The sequence below is a fragment of the Lissotriton vulgaris genome, chromosome 4_1 (genome assembly GCF_964263255.1).
Source record: "Lissotriton vulgaris chromosome 4_1, aLisVul1.2, whole genome shotgun sequence".
In the NCBI taxonomy this organism is placed as follows: Eukaryota; Metazoa; Chordata; class Amphibia; order Caudata; family Salamandridae; genus Lissotriton; species Lissotriton vulgaris.
In genome coordinates this window covers 406,986,988-407,004,138 of record NC_141691.1, presented here as the reverse complement: position 1 = coordinate 407,004,138, position 17,151 = coordinate 406,986,988, and the positions used below count along the sequence as shown (strand labels likewise).

The window sequence follows — 17,151 nt, the reverse complement described above, 5'->3', positions numbered from 1 at the left end:
GTTTGCACATTGTGTGTCAGGTGCTTGCACAGCAGGCACCCAGGCCGACTTGCAACACTCTGTGTTGCATAAGTGCTTCGTGCAGCCTCATCACACACAGTTGCACACTGTACTATTTGTGTAATGCGCTTAGTGCAGCAATGCAGATATAAATACATAGGGAAGTCAGCCTCACAGAGTGAAAATCGTTCCCTTGTAAGGATCATGTGATTAGGGTAAGCAAGATACAGAGCTAACACTGCACTATATGTATCCTGATGAGCGTGGAAGGGCAGGCTGCAAACACTGCAGGGATTGACGTAGACGAACACACGCAGCATTGTTATTGCATCATGTTAGAATAAACGCAGCTTATCTATTAGTATCATGACGCTAGTGTAAACACATCACTGTGTGTCTCACGTGCTTAGTGCAGCAAGGCACATAGACATACTTATGTCAAGCAACCACACACACTCTGCGGGCAACCTCACAGCCTGTCTATGGTTCCTCATGTGCACCTGGCCTGTGGTTATGGAAAGCAAACACGTAGGTCACCCCAAGGACAACATGTTTGTAGCATGTGATTTACATAGACTGATACACAGGCAGGATGTTAACACTGCACTATTCGCAGAAGGAGATTATATAAAAGCACTCTTATATCATTGGCATGTGGTCCGCTGACAGATTCTAAATTCTCTGCTATGTGTGTCCATACTGTGCTCAGGTTGGGTAGACCTACAGGCCTCCTCCTAAAACTGCATTATTTATGCCATATGCATAATGGAGACCGACTCACAGATTTACATTAAACACTGCCCTGCTTGTATTATGTTCTCTGCTCAGGCAGACACACAGACAGGCTGTAGGCTGCAAGCAGTAGACTATTAGATCATGCACTTTTCATATCATGTGTGTAGTCCAGGCATTGATACAAACTGGCACCAAAGAGAGTTGGCGCTGAAATGGTGACGTCGCATTATGCTGGCACCGCCCTGCGCTCTAACAAATGGGCCCATGTGCTCCTGCCCTGCACCATCTGCTGGTGGCGTCCTAGGCAGCAAAGTGGAGTTGCCTCACACGCCTGCACTCTTTGTATGAAGTGAGGGGAAGTTACATCTTAAGGCGGGAAGGAGTGCAACACCTCAGGATTTCCTGTTCTGAGAAACTTTGCATTCGAGAACCTATTGTCGCCTGACACTGTTCCCTTACTTGCACCTTCTTGTGACTGCCTGAAGATGCTTATCAGCATTATCTAATGAAAAGACCGACAAGGAATCTAGCAGGCCCCTGCTGCTTCACACCCTCATTCCCGCTCCGCCCCCTCCCTGCCGTGTCGCATTTCTCTTCCCCTCTCCCCACAGCAATGCCCTCCGTCTTGGTTTTTTGTGCATTTTCTAGTACAATGATTATAAATTACATGTCCTACTGTGCCACACTTATTTTCACTGGCGGCATATTTTAGACACTCCCACTTACCAGTTTGTGTCTGGTATATCGGCATGTAAGTAATACCTTGAACTCTTACAATGCCTTTTCGCGATGCATTGCTCGAGAGGTTTCAGTAGGGTAGCAAGTGTGCGTCAGAGCTTTAAATTCATCGTAGCAGGACAATTAAAAAAAAAATTGTTAGGAAAAATACAACGAGCACGTGTTGCAGGAGGTACATTAAATTAATCAAACCCGAGCACGGCTAGAACCACGGTACTTCGATGGATTTGATAAGCTCTCTAGACGGTTTCTAATGCTGCCAGTAGGTGGCAGAGGTTCGTAAGATTCGACACTAGAAGAGGCCGGGACGAACCTAACTTGTGTTATATGTTTTGAAGGAAATATAATTTCGAAAAACCCCGTCCAATGGACTGAATTAATTTTCGGCGTTGAAAAAGACGGCCTTTAAACCTGGGGGCCGGGATATCGAACGCACTTCTCTTCAATGGACTCGCTCATACAAAATGTATGTTAACTTATCACTTATCGTCCATCAACTTAAGCTATTTGTATGTTGATTACTAAGGGGCGCCTTAATCGGTAGGGGAGACGGGAGGGCTGCAAACACATACAGCGGAGAGAGGGGCCTCAAATCTGCAGGAGCGCACCCCCAGAAGCTTTGCTGCCATAACTTAGTCGAGCATTCATTGCACGCTCATTTCAGCAACGCTACCCTTGTGCTGGGCTGCGCTGCAATCAGAGTGGTTTACGGGGGGTTTCCAGTGCTCCCCGCACCACTCACAAATAATTGTAATACTAACCAAATTATATAAATAACGCATTCTATTTAAAAATCAACGGATATCTTAAAAAAAGGACAAGGTATCTCGCTCTCTTCCCGCCTCCCTTCATACACATATGCCACCCCTTCACCCCTTGTACCGGATTTATCCCCACCAGCTGTCCTTCTCCATCCTCCGTCTGCCCCTGGGATTCCTCACCAGGATTCTGCCTATTCCACCACCACCGCTCCTTCAGCAGCGTTTCAGCGGCGTCCGTTACCAGGGCAACAATCAGGTTGAAGGGCCGTGTGCACTGTGGTTGTGCCGACATGTAAGCTCGAGTAAGTACGACCCAGGCTTAAACTTATATTGAAAAACTTCAATAGCGAGTGTCTTCATATTTTTAAGTCTGTATATTTATTTTACATTTCATAATGTTTGATTCTATTCCTTTTTTAACTGCACAGCGTTTTTAATATTTGCGAACAGAAGTGTTTTGGTTGTTACTATGTTTATCAGAAGGCTATACTTTTGTCTTTAAAGATGGCTACTTCGCTGATGTCTGACTTTACTTTCTGCATTATGCAAACGTGCCATTATGCATTGAGCATTTTTGTATTGCCATTGTGCAAGCGCATACAAATGTATTTTATTTTATTATTTTTTTATTCATCACACACCCTCACCCTCACCCACCGTAACACCCTCACCCACCCTCACACCCCCTCACCCCCTCATCCTCACCCCCTCACACCCTCACTCAGCCTCACACCCTCACCCTCACACACTCTCACCCTCACACACTCTCACCCTCACACCCCCTCACTCACCCACTCACACACCCACTCACCCTCACACCCCCTCACCCTCACACCCTCACACCACTCAGTGCTACAACACATATGTGTGTGTAGGTGCAAATGCAATGTTCTTGGATTTTCGTCACAATAAAATACTTTGAACATAATCTTCACAAAATTTATTTACAAACGTTTAAGCTATTGCCATTATAAATTACAATAACTTTTATTTAAGTATTAATTATTTACAAAATTAAAAGCCATTGTTATTTGTAATATCAATACATCTAAGTCACGTAAATACAACACACATTGCATTACAAATGCTATAGGTGTCACATTTGCGAAAGTTAAAACTATTGACATTGTAACTGACAAAGCTATTAATTTTGCTATTTTCAAAACCAACACATAAATTAAAAAAGTGTCATTTACCATACCAATCGCTCAAACTTTCCTAATGCGAAAAGTTAAAAGTATGGGCATTGTAAATCACAAAACAAAAAAATAAAATGTCATTTACAAAACCAATAGCTCAAACTTTCCTACTGCGAGACCTATTGGCATCGCCAGTGCTTATTTGATGATTGGGGTAATTTGAGCTTAATCCCGAATTTATTTTCCACGAAAGATGTCCTTGCCAAATTTGTGTTCTTTTTCCCCCACATATTGGGGTTTGTTGGAAACACAGAAATAGCCAAACTATAGTGACTTTTAATTTTTTTTAAAGTGCTGTGCAAGAAGGCTTATGTGGGTGTTTTCCTTAGAAATGGCATATAAAAAATGTTTGCTATGCTTAGATCACCCTCTTCCAAAGTCAGGAACAAGCTGAGTTAAAAAAAAATAGCAGATCTTCCACTGTTGATTTTTTTTATCAGTGGCAGTTGATTTTTTTCTCCATAGTTTTAGGTTTCGCCTGGCCTTAGCACTGCGCAGCAGTGCTCGCGCAGGTGAAATCTTTTGATCCTACAGTATGGGGCTTTGTCCCGCCTCTCTCTTCCATTGGCTAGCTCCATAAATGGAGGCTAGCCATTGGAAGAGATTGGTTGTCAATCACCCTTTCACCGTCACAACGCGATTCGGGGGCGTTTCTGGGTCTTTTTTTAAGTCCCACCCTCTCCTCTTCCCATTGGCTGGAATTTCATCTTCCAGCCAATGGGAAGGGGAGAGCACGAAAAACACGCCCCAGAATCCCAAAATGACCTTGCGTTTCTCCGAGGCATTCCTGCTTCGCCTCGGAGAAACGGTCAGATCCACAGAGCCGAGAGGGTTAGGGTGTACAAGTACATAACACAGCGTGTGAAGCATTGACGTATCTTGGCTTAAAACTCTGCTCCACGCTCGATTTATGTGGACTGCTGCAAAGGTAAGTGAGGCTGTAGCGGCGAGAAAACAACCGACTCGAGAGGAGCGTCACTCATCAGGTGCTCCTAACCCAGGGAACCACAGAGCCGAAATTAATACGGCTTTCTGGAGATAAGATTATTTCTTATGAGCCTAAAGAGGACGAACGTCGTGAGGTACACTGCCTCGTGCGAAGGGGACAACCGAGGAGTCGGACTGTTGCGCACCAGTGTTGTGAGAGATAAGCACCCCTTATTTCTTTGGAGTCTCTACGAGCAGCCTTCCAGCGAGGTGGCGGAACCTCCAACCCTTCAGGCAGTGAGTGTCCTTGCGTGCTTTCCCGGACTAGGTTTGCATGACACCCAAAGCCCTCGTCTTTGCCCAGGGCAGGAGAATCTACTCAGTTGACCCTCCAACACCCCAGCATGCGTGCCTCTTGAGTCTTGACACCGTTCGTATCTTACTGCTCTTCGGACAAGGATACAAACACCATGCGATCTTTAGTAGACTGTATGTGAATTTGCTTTGATGTTGTCAGTTTAACATCATGAATGTATAGTTGGTATTGTTGAAGTGCCCGTAAACGGGACGTACATCAAGAATTTACATTTCCTTGGGTTTTTTTTGTGTCATGTCTCCCAGCGCATTATGTTTCTCGTTACGAGAAGTGTCTTAAACCGTGAAGGAACATGTCAGCAAACCTTACCCACACCCTCCTTTCTCCACAGGCTTGTCTGTCCATGGAGCGGAGTGAATGAACGGTGGGGTAATTCATGCTTGTTTCTTGCCGGGATTGATTTTGCGTTTGCATCTGAAAATAGCGCCTGGATGCCGTCACACATGATTACGTGTCGTTCACAACTGCTTCTAGTGACAGGACCACATTTAGATCAATGGGAATATTAAAATCTGCCCATACCGCCAGTAGTAATTACTAAGCGCCCCTACAGGAGAGGGCCAATTATATGGAAATCAGTACTCGCCCTGCCGCAAAAGGAGGAGAAGAGCTTGAAATGCTCAGCCATGCCCAATCAGTACAGGAGCACGCAACCCTGACGGGCTTCAATCTTCAATCGGCCTCCTCGGCGAGGAGCTAAAACCTCGAGCTGTTTAGTCAGAAGCCCTACGTGTGAGCGTATCCTTGACGCAGGCGGAGAAAACGCGCTTTGACCAAGCCTGTAGCGAAATATTCAGTCCCAGCCGTCGGAGGGAAACATCAATCCACCCACCCGCGGCAGCCGTGCAAGAGCCCCTCCCTCTGAACACGTCTCCGTTTTGTAATCTTGCCTCGCTCACAGAATAGGCCCAGCATGTGCAGCTGGCCAGCCACCCCCTCTCACACAAACACAGGATACAGCATTTGTGTAGCAGTGGGAGCTTTTTTTTACATGCAGATTTCACCAAACAGACAAAATCACTACGTACAAGAAGTAACTCACCACCACCTTATACCGTGCAGTGCAGCCCCCACCCCACGACCTTCTTCACTGCACATAGACATACACGCACGGACTAGCATTATTTTTCTACTATAATACCCTCCCTCTTTATACTAAGCCATCCACCACCCAACTATTACGACCCTTGCCCTGCTCCAGGCACTGCCCTCCTAATAACCACTACCTTTTAACTTTCCAGTGCAGTACTTTCCAATGGCTAATGCGCTTTTTCCTGCTGCATGTAGCACATGGCAATAACTACTTTCCTTTTTCTTTACTTCGCCAAGCAAGACCTGCCAACAACCACCACCTTTCTAATGCTCCCCACTGCAGGGCAGCGAATAAGAACCACACGGTTACTGCTCCCTACTGTGCGTGCCAACAACCACCACTGTTCTACAACACGATGTAACACGCTCCAAAAATGTCCATACTTTTACCAGAACTTCACCACACTCTGCGGTTCTTGCCGGTAACAGGCAGCCTTTTACTGCTCCATGCTTCACATACAGTCATCGCCGTTCTTTCTTCTTTCTATCCTCTATGTAGCACCTGCCAATAACTACCCATTTTTCCAGTGTTCAAGAGAGTGCCTGGTGATATTCGCCACCATTCTGCCAGACGATGCATTCATTGCCTACCAATAATAACCACCCCATTGCTGTACCATACAGGATTGCCAAAACCACCTCCTCTGTTCTACTGCATCACCCACTGCGTGCCAATAAGTACCTTTCTTTTTCTGCTACCCTTTTACTGCTTCGTGCAGCACCCACTGAAAACGACTAAGCGTCTCACCTACCAGTTTTCCTATACATTGCAGCACACGCGAATAACCACAAAACAATGTAGCACACGCGAATAGCCACTACCCTAAACCTACCTTCGCACCCTGTCTCTTTTTCACTCATTCTCTGTGCCACAGCTCACTTAGATTTAAGCTGGTTCTCTTTTCCTTTCCCCTTGGTTCTCAGTTACTATGGTTACGGCCCCCTATGGAGGACCACTATCAAATTCTGTACTTCGCCATAAATGTGTTTGTGTAATCTGCAGGCCACTGATTATAACGCCTGTGCGAACTAGTTTGCGGTGTTTCCAGGTCATACATGAGTAACAGGGGGTCCAAAATGTACCAACGGAACCTTCAGCTAGTCATAAAGCTTATCCCTCCCACAACACTGGGAATCCGTAGTTTATTAGACTGCTTATTTGCATATATGATTTATGCTATGGCATTTTTGTACTTGGTTTAACGAAAGCTATTTAACCAAAACCACAGGGTGCAAGAGTTAAAATGTGTGCAAATGTGACATTTGCACTGTAGTAATAACTATGTGGATGTGTGCACGTTTATTAGTAGAATTGTTGTACATTTTTGGCCATATTTATTTTCACTGCTGTGACATAAAATAAATGTGATCCAATAACACTTTATTTAGAGTAACCTTATTAATAAATATGTATTTACACATTTGTTGCTACAGTGCAAAGGTCACATTCGTTTTTTGTTTTTTTACCACAGTATATTCCTGGGAGAGAATAAAAGTGACACGTGGAAATGCTTGAATTACTCTAAATCACTAGCAGTGCATTCCATGCTATCGTTTTAGCTCATCACTATCATTTCAGAAAGAACCAATCACTTGGGCCTTGGTTTTGCTCCTCCCTTCCCCCCCCCCCCATTTCTGTGTGTGTGTGTTTGTGCTCTGTGTGTGTGCGCAAATGCAATAGGTCTCGCATTTGTGAGAGATTAAGCTATTGGCATTGTAAATGACAATGCCATTTATTTATCTGTTTTCAAAACCAACACATAAATACAAAATTTGTCATTTACAATGCCAATAGCTCTAACTTTTACAAAGGCGAAACAGTTGCATTGTAAATGCTTGTTTGTGGTTTCTACCTACTTGCAGTTTGTGGTGAAAACGGGTGTCAGATCCAAGGGAGAACATGGAAATGTGTACATTTTCGAAAAGTAAACAGAAATCCAGATTCAGCAAGGGGTCATTTATGTACATCGCTCATGATTTTCCCCAAAAAATAAACCCATTCTATCGTGATTCAGAGGGCCTTTTGCAAAATGTGCTTTTTTACACACTGGCTTAAAATTAGGACCCAAAATGTGGAGAAATTCAGTTGATAATGACAAATGTTCAACTATTCTGTGTACCACATGTTTCCAGATAAAAACAGCACACCACTTATGTGGTTTGACCTAGTGCCTGCGACAGGAAAAGCCGTAACATGCAGTATGGAGACATATTTTTCACCATGAACATTGCCCTATTATGGAATGTGGTATTTGAGCCTGGGCTCAGGCGGAATGCAGGGAAACCTACTACACCCCGACATTTTTAGGTCTCGCCTTTTCCATTGGAAAATGGGGAGAATTCATGTCGGCAAAATCGTCTTCAAACCAAGGGCTTTCAGCCCCGCGGTTTTCTTGCAGTTCACGTGAATCACGTGATTAAACATGCACTCGCATCGGCAGCATTTCTCCAGCACAAGGCTCGCAAAAGGCTCTCCTCCCTCTCCACATCAAAGGCATCAATCACCCTCCCACAGGCTTCCCCAGCGCTGCCCCGCCCCCTGCTTCACGGCCAGGCCATCTATTCCCTGCCAGACCTCTCACTCCTCCGTCACAGCATGCCTGTGTACTTCAAAGGCTTATCACTTCACACAGGCGTGCAACCAGAGCACTTCAGTTGGTGCCCAGCCCCCCTCCCAGCACTGCCTTGGCAGCCGTGACTCCCTAAACACTTTTTATATTTAATTAGCAGCAGCAGCATTTCTCCTGCGCCAGGCCACATCAATGGCTCTGTGCCACTTTCACCCACACAGCACCACTTTCAGACACGCAACGCCACTCACACCCACGCAAGCCCACTATCACCCACGCAACACCACACTCACCCACGCAACGCCACTCACCCAAGCAACACCACTCACACACAACGCAACTCATCCACGCAACCCCACTCATCCACGCAACCCCACTCATCCACGCAACCCCACTCATCCACGCAACCCCACTCATCCACGCAACCCCACTCATCCACGCAACCCCACTCATCCACGCAACCCCACTCATCCACGCAACCCCACTCATCCACGCAACGCCACTCATCCACGCAACACCACTCATCCACGCAACACCACTCATCCACGCAACGCCACTCACCCATGCAACACCACTCACACATGCAACGCCACTCACCCACGCAACGCCACTCACCCACGCAACGCCACTCACCCACGCCACGCCACTCACCCACGCCACTCACCCACGCAACGCCACTCACCCACGCCACTCACCCACGCAACGCCACTCACCCACGCAACGCCACTCACCCATGCAACGCCACTCAACGCCACTCACCCACGCAACGCCACTCACCCACACAGCGCCACTCACCCACGCAGCGCCACTCACCCACGCAGCGCCACTCACACACGCAACGCCACTCACACGCGCAACGCCACTCATCCACGCAACGCCACTCATCCACGCAACGCCACTCACACACGCAACGCCACTCACACACGCAACGCCACTCACACACGCAACGCCACTCACACACGTAACGCCACTCACACACGCAACGCCACTCACACCACTCACACACGCAACGCCACTCACACACGCAACGCCACTCACACACGCAACGCCACTCACACACGCAACGCCACTCACACACGCAACGCCACTCACACACGCAACGCCACTCACACACGCAACGCCACTCACACACGCAACGCCACTCACACACGCAACGCCACTCACCCAAAGCAACGCCACTCACCCAAAGCAACGCCACTCACCCACGCAACGCCACTCACACACGCAACGCCACTCACACACGCAACGCCACTCACACACGCAACGCCACTCACACACGCAACGCCACTCACCCACGCAACGCCACTCACCCAAAGCAACGCCACTCACACACGCAACGCCACTCACACACGCAACGCCACTCACACACGCAACGCCACTCACACACGCAACGCCACTCACACACGCAACGCCACTCACACACGCAACGCCACTCACACACGCAACGCCACTCACCCGCGCAAGGCCACTCACCCGCGCAAGGCCACTCACCCGCGCAAGGCCACTCACCCGCGCAAGGCCACTCACCCGCGCAAGGCCACTCACCCGCGCAAGGCCACTCACAGCCACTTTCACCCACACTATGCAGTGCACAATAGGTCTCGCAGTAGGAAAGTTGGAGCTATTGCTTTTGTGAATGACAAAACCCTTTATGTTTTTAAAATGAAAACAAAAATAAAAGGCATTGTTATTTGCAATTGTAATAGCTCCAACTTTCCTACTGCGAGACCTATTGGCAACGCCAGTGCTTGTTAAAGACTAGACACTCAGTAGAGTCCAGGGAGGTGGCACATAAGTGCATACCACTACATTTTCCTGCCCGAAATGCCCTGCATCCCTCAAACTGGTAGTCTGATAGTAACTATGGACAGACTAAAACTATGTCAATGATTTTTCTTTGAAAAACTGCGATTTCTTTAGTTCCCGCAGATTTTTAATTTTTTCCACGCATTTATGGTCATTTCCGACAGATTTTCTGTCTCTTCTTCAATTTGCACAAAGAGCAGAGACTAGTAAAGATTCAGAAAGAAAGGTGCAATGACATGAAGCTGTGAAGGTGGGATCGAATGGCCGCGGTAAATATAGGCAAGCAACACCAGCTAGCACTGATCGTGACACAAATGTTTTGTAATTGCTGCTTACCCGAGTTACTGCATGGTGCGAGCAGTTGGCACCTGTATTGTGAGACTGCAGTTAAAACACCCAGTAGAGCCTCTGCTATTCCCTGTGACCAAACGTGGCAAGCAGTTTTGTGCATTTAGAGAAATAAGCATAGAAAACAGGGTTGTGGCATGGTCTGGCATGATGGAAAACTCTGGCGGAACGAGAGACAATGTTGTGTGGATGTTTGAGGAGAAATGTGCATGACTGTGACATACCTTTAATTATTAACTTGCCTTCAATGTATGCATGAATGTTAAAATAGAACCTCACTGTTGGTGCACTTTGAGGCTTGATTGGCACTACATTGAGTAACACCGATAGTTTTCCAACGTAATTTCCCCATATCTTAGGTTTTCCCAGCATACATCGACAGCAATTTAGAAGATTCTTACACTGTGTTTCCCTCGAGGATGTTGACGGTTTCTGTCAGCCATCAGAAGTCCTTATAATAAGCAATATTTTTTAACATTACTGAAATACTCGTAATCATTCAGATATAGCAGAATGCCACTTTCTTTTTGGGATTTTAGGAGCCTGAACTTGCCATTGTTTTATCTACAGCTGAGTAATATTTGATAATGGGTTTGTCCTTCATTCTAGGTCTGTCTGTATCTAACGAAGCAAAAGCACAGAGAGAACCTCATTTGTTAATACATTTTCCTATCAATTTACTGAGCACAATGTAATCCCTAGGCTCTAGATAGCTATTGCTTTTTCAGATGTTTCCTTTGTTTATTTTAGACTGCAGCAGAGAAATTACATCAGAAAGTGGAGAGGAACGGACTGCAGAATATAATCTCCTATTCCAGAGACTTGCAGAGCAAGGCAAACGGTCACAGGGAAAACGGAGACACAAAGAACTTCACAGCACATCCACGGAACTTGCAGACCAATGTCCCGATGGCAGGAAGGAGCAGGAAAAAGTTGGTGAGCTACCTCCAGTAAGAGAAGAAGGCCCTCTGCTAATAGAAAGCCTGGATAGGACACGGACTATGGAGGATGTGGGCAATCTGGCAGCTGAGGCATGGGCAGATGAAGAGATGCCTGGTTTACCCGAGAAAGAGGAGCAGAAAAGTACAGGAAAGAAAATTGCTTCTGCGGAGCCCCAGAAGAAGAAAAAGAAAAAGTTAATTGACCCCAGCGCTGTACTTGCTGTCAATTCTCGGGTGATACGAGCACCAATACTGCCAACGGCTATAGAGGAAGAGGTGAGTGAATCACTTACGGTTGATTCCTAAGTTCGTAACAGCCAGGGCCTTGCATAATAAGAAATTAATGTCTCCTTCCCTTACACTGCCTTTTTCTGTGTACAAGGTGAGTCATTAGTCGTAACAACATAAATTAACTACCTTAAAAACAACCATTGTGCCCTCAAACCAATTTAGTTCAAGTTGACAAATTCATCTCAAGGTAATGTTCAGCGCAGTACATGGATGTTACGAAAAAATATGTTCTTGGTGAACAATAAGCTTACAATCTTATTTTGTTTTGTAGCCGGCCTTGTAATACTCTGATGAAGGAACATTCCTGGTTTGGAATGAGCAGGCTCATTGCTTGTGTGTTTTCTCATTCCATGATTATTTCCCTTTTAAATACTGATGAATGTAGCCCCTCTTTACATCTTAATCATGAGATGTGTGAGCTGCTGACAAAAACAACACAAAATCGTTTGTGCAGCCAAGAGTTAAACATTTTTATGAATCATGTACTTGCGTACTTGCCAGTGGCTCTGCCTTTGCGCACACCTACACCATAGCTTTTTTTTTTTTTTTTTCACGTGATGTGTTTGGCCATTTTCTTCATAGTTGTGTGAGCCTCATGGTGCTTCAACCATTCCTATTGATGGCACCTTACCTTGTTCCTCGTCATGAAATCAATGCCTTTGTCAACTGCAATCAAGCAATGCCAGTTACATCAAAGCAACTTCAACTAAGTTAGCTGTTCATATTGTTTTGTCCTGTCTACTCTACTACTTTCTCTTTTACTTGGGTTTGACAATTTGACTTCATATGAGGCGCTCCATATTTAGGCTTTCTTCACCACGTAGCTTAGATGAGTGGTTCCTAGCTTTAGCATGTCCCAAAATTGAAATGGTTGTCTTTCCTAACCTCAACTTCATCATTTAGGTGTGGGAGGGGGGGGGGGGGGTGTCTACAATTTGGTTGGCATGATTTCCAGCAGAGGCACCTATGAGATAAATGTCAGGCCTAACTTTAGAGTGCACTTGAGTTGTCTCATTATCAAGTCTACCTTGCAACCTAGCACTAATGCACCTTCTTAGCTTAAAGCTTCCAGTGTTTGTACCAAGCTGCTACCTCATCTCCGTAGGCCTAATCACATTAGAGCCTTTATTTCCGAGATTCTAGTGTGCGCCAAAATTGCTGATGCTGTCTTTTTTTCACTTGAGATTCTCTGGCAGTCCATGTGATTGTGGAGGGGAGAGGGAAAGTGGGAGGGAGGCAGGGTAGTGTTTAAATAAAGAAATCCAATAAATGCAGTTAAGCCATAAAACTGCTTATGCCTCCAACGGACACTTTGAGGTGTTTTCATTGCCTAATTAACTTCTTGTACTAGGAGTCTTCTTTGCCTCCCTTGTCATGCCACTTCTGTGTTTTCCAAATCTAAATGTACTACATATGATTTTATGGCACCTGTCAGATATATATCTTCTGGAAACCCTGCGAAGGTGAGCAGTATCTTGCATGGGTGTGTATAAAGTTGTGAAGGGACACTTTCTGTATCAGATGTACAATTGAATCACAAATTTTATTTGAAACTTGGATCTCCAGAAGAGCTAGTAGAGAAGTGCAAAAGTCCCTTATTTCATGGGTTCTGGTGTAATCTAGTGAAACACCAAGTGATCAGTATACTAGTTGTTAGCAGGACAATGCCAGCTTAGCCTTTGTTACATCTTTGGAAATCTGAACCACACATTGGAGAGATAAGATGGCATTGTCTGGAGTTTTAGGCTCTCTTAGCCTTTCCTGAATCCATAAATGATCCTAGAATTGGTGCCCTCAAACCATGTCGCTCCTTTAAAGAATTCCCAAAGACAGACTCATCTAAACACATCAGCATGTTCTCTCCTGGTAAGGACTCCCTGGATCTAACACTCCACCATTTTCCGAATGGATTCAAACATTGTGAGCACATGGCGTTTGACACTAAAGCAGCTGGAATCTAAGTTCTCTAGAGTCCCTTCCGCCCCCCTCAGATGGAGTTGATGCAAAAAATTCAATCTACTATTGCAATAACTATAGGTGATTTAAGTCATTGATTCAGCAGATGTTTCCAGCTACTGAGGTGCCAGGTACAACTAACCCACTAACTTTGCTTCCTTCTGTATCTCTTCTAGAAGATAGCACACCGGATTCTCACCCCCTGCTTACCTTCACTCTGCTTCCCTTCCCAATACATCTCAAGTTCACCATATTTTGCCCAAACCATAGCTGACCTATGTGTTACGGTGGCCCCATACAGATGCATGAGACACATTTTTCTCTTCCACCCCACTAGATAAGGATGCTACATAATTGTCTGCTTGGGCAAAAAAAAGAAATAGAATATCTCTGATCAACTCTGCAGTTGATTATAAAAAACATTTTTTTTAAACTGCAGTTGATATGAAGGTGCTGTTCTTATGGGGGCTGAACATCTTGTGGAAATCTCTGTGCAATGTTCACCCTGATTTGCTGGAGGGGTGCAGAGACACGTTTCTGGGTACACTCAGCATTGGTGAGCAGAGGGTAAATTTATTTTGCCATACTACTCTTACTGGGGCAGCTGCCTTGGTACATGAATTCAGGAGTGGGCATACACCACCAGGGTTCATTGAAGCTGCCCTACGCCTAAAAGAAACCTCGAGGTAGGTGTTGTATCGATCAGTATTGTTGGTCTGCCTTATGGCACGTCCGCCAATAAATAATTTGATGGGCTCCCTTCTGTTTGTGTATTCATATGCTGATGGCACTCAAAAACAACTGCAAGTGCAATCCTCTTGTGTCGTTGGTGTGGAGGTTGCTCTCTCTCTTGCATAGTGTAGCCCAGGTTTTTGATTTCGGCCGGTTCACAGATTCCCATACAAATCTAAGAATTCTGTGTCTTCCTCCAAATGTTTCATCACTGTTCCCAAATCATTTTGGGACTCAGACAGGATTCTCCTAGCTACTAAAGATCTGCTTCACCCTCTGTACAGGTTTGACCTGTCACAAATAGCACAAATACAGTGCCTAGTTCTTCACAGCTGTCTTTGTTCTTGTAACATGGAGATGTGGTTTTTGAGATCTTAGTCTGTGTAGACTTTGGGCTATCTGATGATAGTGAAGATGATACGGTTTGTTATGTGGATGCCCATCTGGGGCAGATACAAATGAAAGTAGTCGAGAGTTTGCTGGTGAACCCTGGCAAAAGACCCTATTGTTCTGTCTTGAATCCTGGATGATGTGCATTTTTCCACTCTCACTGGCAAATTCTATTTGTCAGCAATAGGGGTCAATAAGACTCCTACTAAATTGTCAAAAGGCACTATTCAACAGCTGCTGCCTTTGATACCATGAGAGAGCGTGCTCACTGATATCTTAATTGTAGGCCTCACTGTTGCTACTTAACATGCCTTCTAACAAATGATTCCCCCAACCTCCATAAACTGGTGATTTGGAATACTGTTTCTAGTCATTCTCCGCTTTGTAGCATGACAAATTTGCAACCTGTTGTATTCTTAGCATTACACATATATGTTCAGTTGTACCTTGCAATCTTTCATTCATGCCAGAGTTTTTGTCAGATTTCCACATTAATCTGGAGATTGTACTAACCTTTTTAGGTCTTGTGCCTAGCGTTGCAGTGCGCAGCACAAGACCTCCTGTACAGGCTAAAGAAAGCTGACCACACGCTTGTGCTGTTTTATTTTTTGTCAACTGCTATTGGTTTTTGCATTCTTTTTGAAAAAAAAGCCAGCACGCAATTGGGCAGAGGCGGGCACATGTTGCACCTTTGCTCCGCCCATTCCCATTGTTGTCTGTTACACGCATCAGCACGGCACAGCCGACAGGCTCCCTCGCCCCCGCTCCTCTGTGGTGCACGAGCACCACTAGTTTAGATTCCCTCGTCCGCTCCTCTGTGGTGCACACGCACCACTGGTTGCCGTCTGTAGCTTATCTGCGTTCTGAGAAGGAAAAACGACAACTGGAGGATTTGGCGTTGGCCAGACTTGTTTGGTGGGAAGTTTGGAGAAAGTTTCGGGTCTCGGAATCTTGCGCATGTGCCTACGTTTCACCTCGGATTACATCACTACAGTCGCATCACTGAGGGTAAGGGTAAGGCAGTCATATCACTATCTGTACGCTCAGTCACATCACAAAGGGAACTTAGTCGCACTGCAACAGTACGCTTAGTCATATCACTTCCATCACTCTATATCACACCACTGATGGAAACCCAGCCACATTACTTCCAGTACGCTGTCTCATCACAGCGAGTACCCAAGTCAAAGTACTTCCAGTACTCTCAGCCTCACAACTTCCAGTACCAAGTTACATCACTACCTGTACTCTGTCACATCACAGCGGATACCTGAGTCACATCACTACCAGTACTTTAGGTCACATCACTGATGTAATCCCAGTCACATCGCAGTAGGTACTCCAGTCACATCACTACCACTGCTCCCTGTCACGTCATGGTCGGTACCTAGTCACGTCACTACCAGTACTCTGTCACATCCCTGCTGGGACCCTCTGTCACATCATTACCAGTACTCTCAGCCACTACAATTTGCTGCCAATAACCTTTTACTGGTAGTCATATTCCTGCCTCTGAATCAGTCGTTATTACTTCCGGTACCCATGTTACATCAGCATCAATATTCCTGGTCCCATCATTGCCAGTTCTCCATTGCCAGTAACATCTGTCTTCGGCATCAGTGACAGTGTCTCCTGTGAATGAACCGCAGTACCCTCAATCTCACTGTCTGTTCTCTCAGCTGACTCCCAAGTGCCCCAGTCAGCCTTATAACGAGTACACATGTCCCCCCACAGCCAGTACCCTAGTCACTCTCACACCGAGTACCAAGTCACCCTCACTGCCAGTATGCATTCTGCATTACGACGAGGATTCCCGTCACCCTCCTTGCCAGTACTCTAATCAGTCTTAAAAGCACGTAATTAACCCCGTTGCCATTAGGCACACTTGGGAGTAGTAAAAACTCTCTCAGTACCAGCATTCCGGTCACCGTCACCCTCAACGCCAGTACCTCATTCATCTTTACAACGAGCACTCTAATCACAGACATTAGCAATATCCCAGACAGCCTTACAACGAGTATTCCCAGAGACCCAAACTGCCAGTACTGCAGGCAGCCATGCACCGGTGCTCCAATCGCCCTTACTATCAGTGCTCTCGGTCATTTGCGTAATCTCCATTCTCCCGTACTGCCCGCTGCCCAGACACGCTGTACAACCTGAGGCCAGCACTGAGCGGGAAATGTACTGCCAACCAAAAGCGTTGGCTTAGAGTTGCACTACTTTTATGTCTAATGGGACATCCTATGCCCACATTTCACTCTCTAGTAAGAGATCTTCCACATACAGGTG

The 17,151-nt window shown here is 45.8% G+C and overlaps 1 protein-coding gene across 2 annotated transcripts in view; it reads left to right on the top strand.

Annotated features, from left to right (window-relative positions):
• The window catches only part of UTP14A (UTP14A small subunit processome component), a 459,924-nt gene that overhangs the window by 347,468 nt on the left and 95,305 nt on the right, over positions 1-17,151 (top strand). For both annotated transcript variants that reach the window (XM_086918807.1, XM_086918806.1), the window contains exon 12: positions 11,303-11,769. In XM_086918807.1, the coding sequence (XP_086774933.1) occupies positions 11,303-11,769 (467 nt within the window). The remainder of the gene's footprint in view (positions 1-11,302; positions 11,770-17,151) is intronic.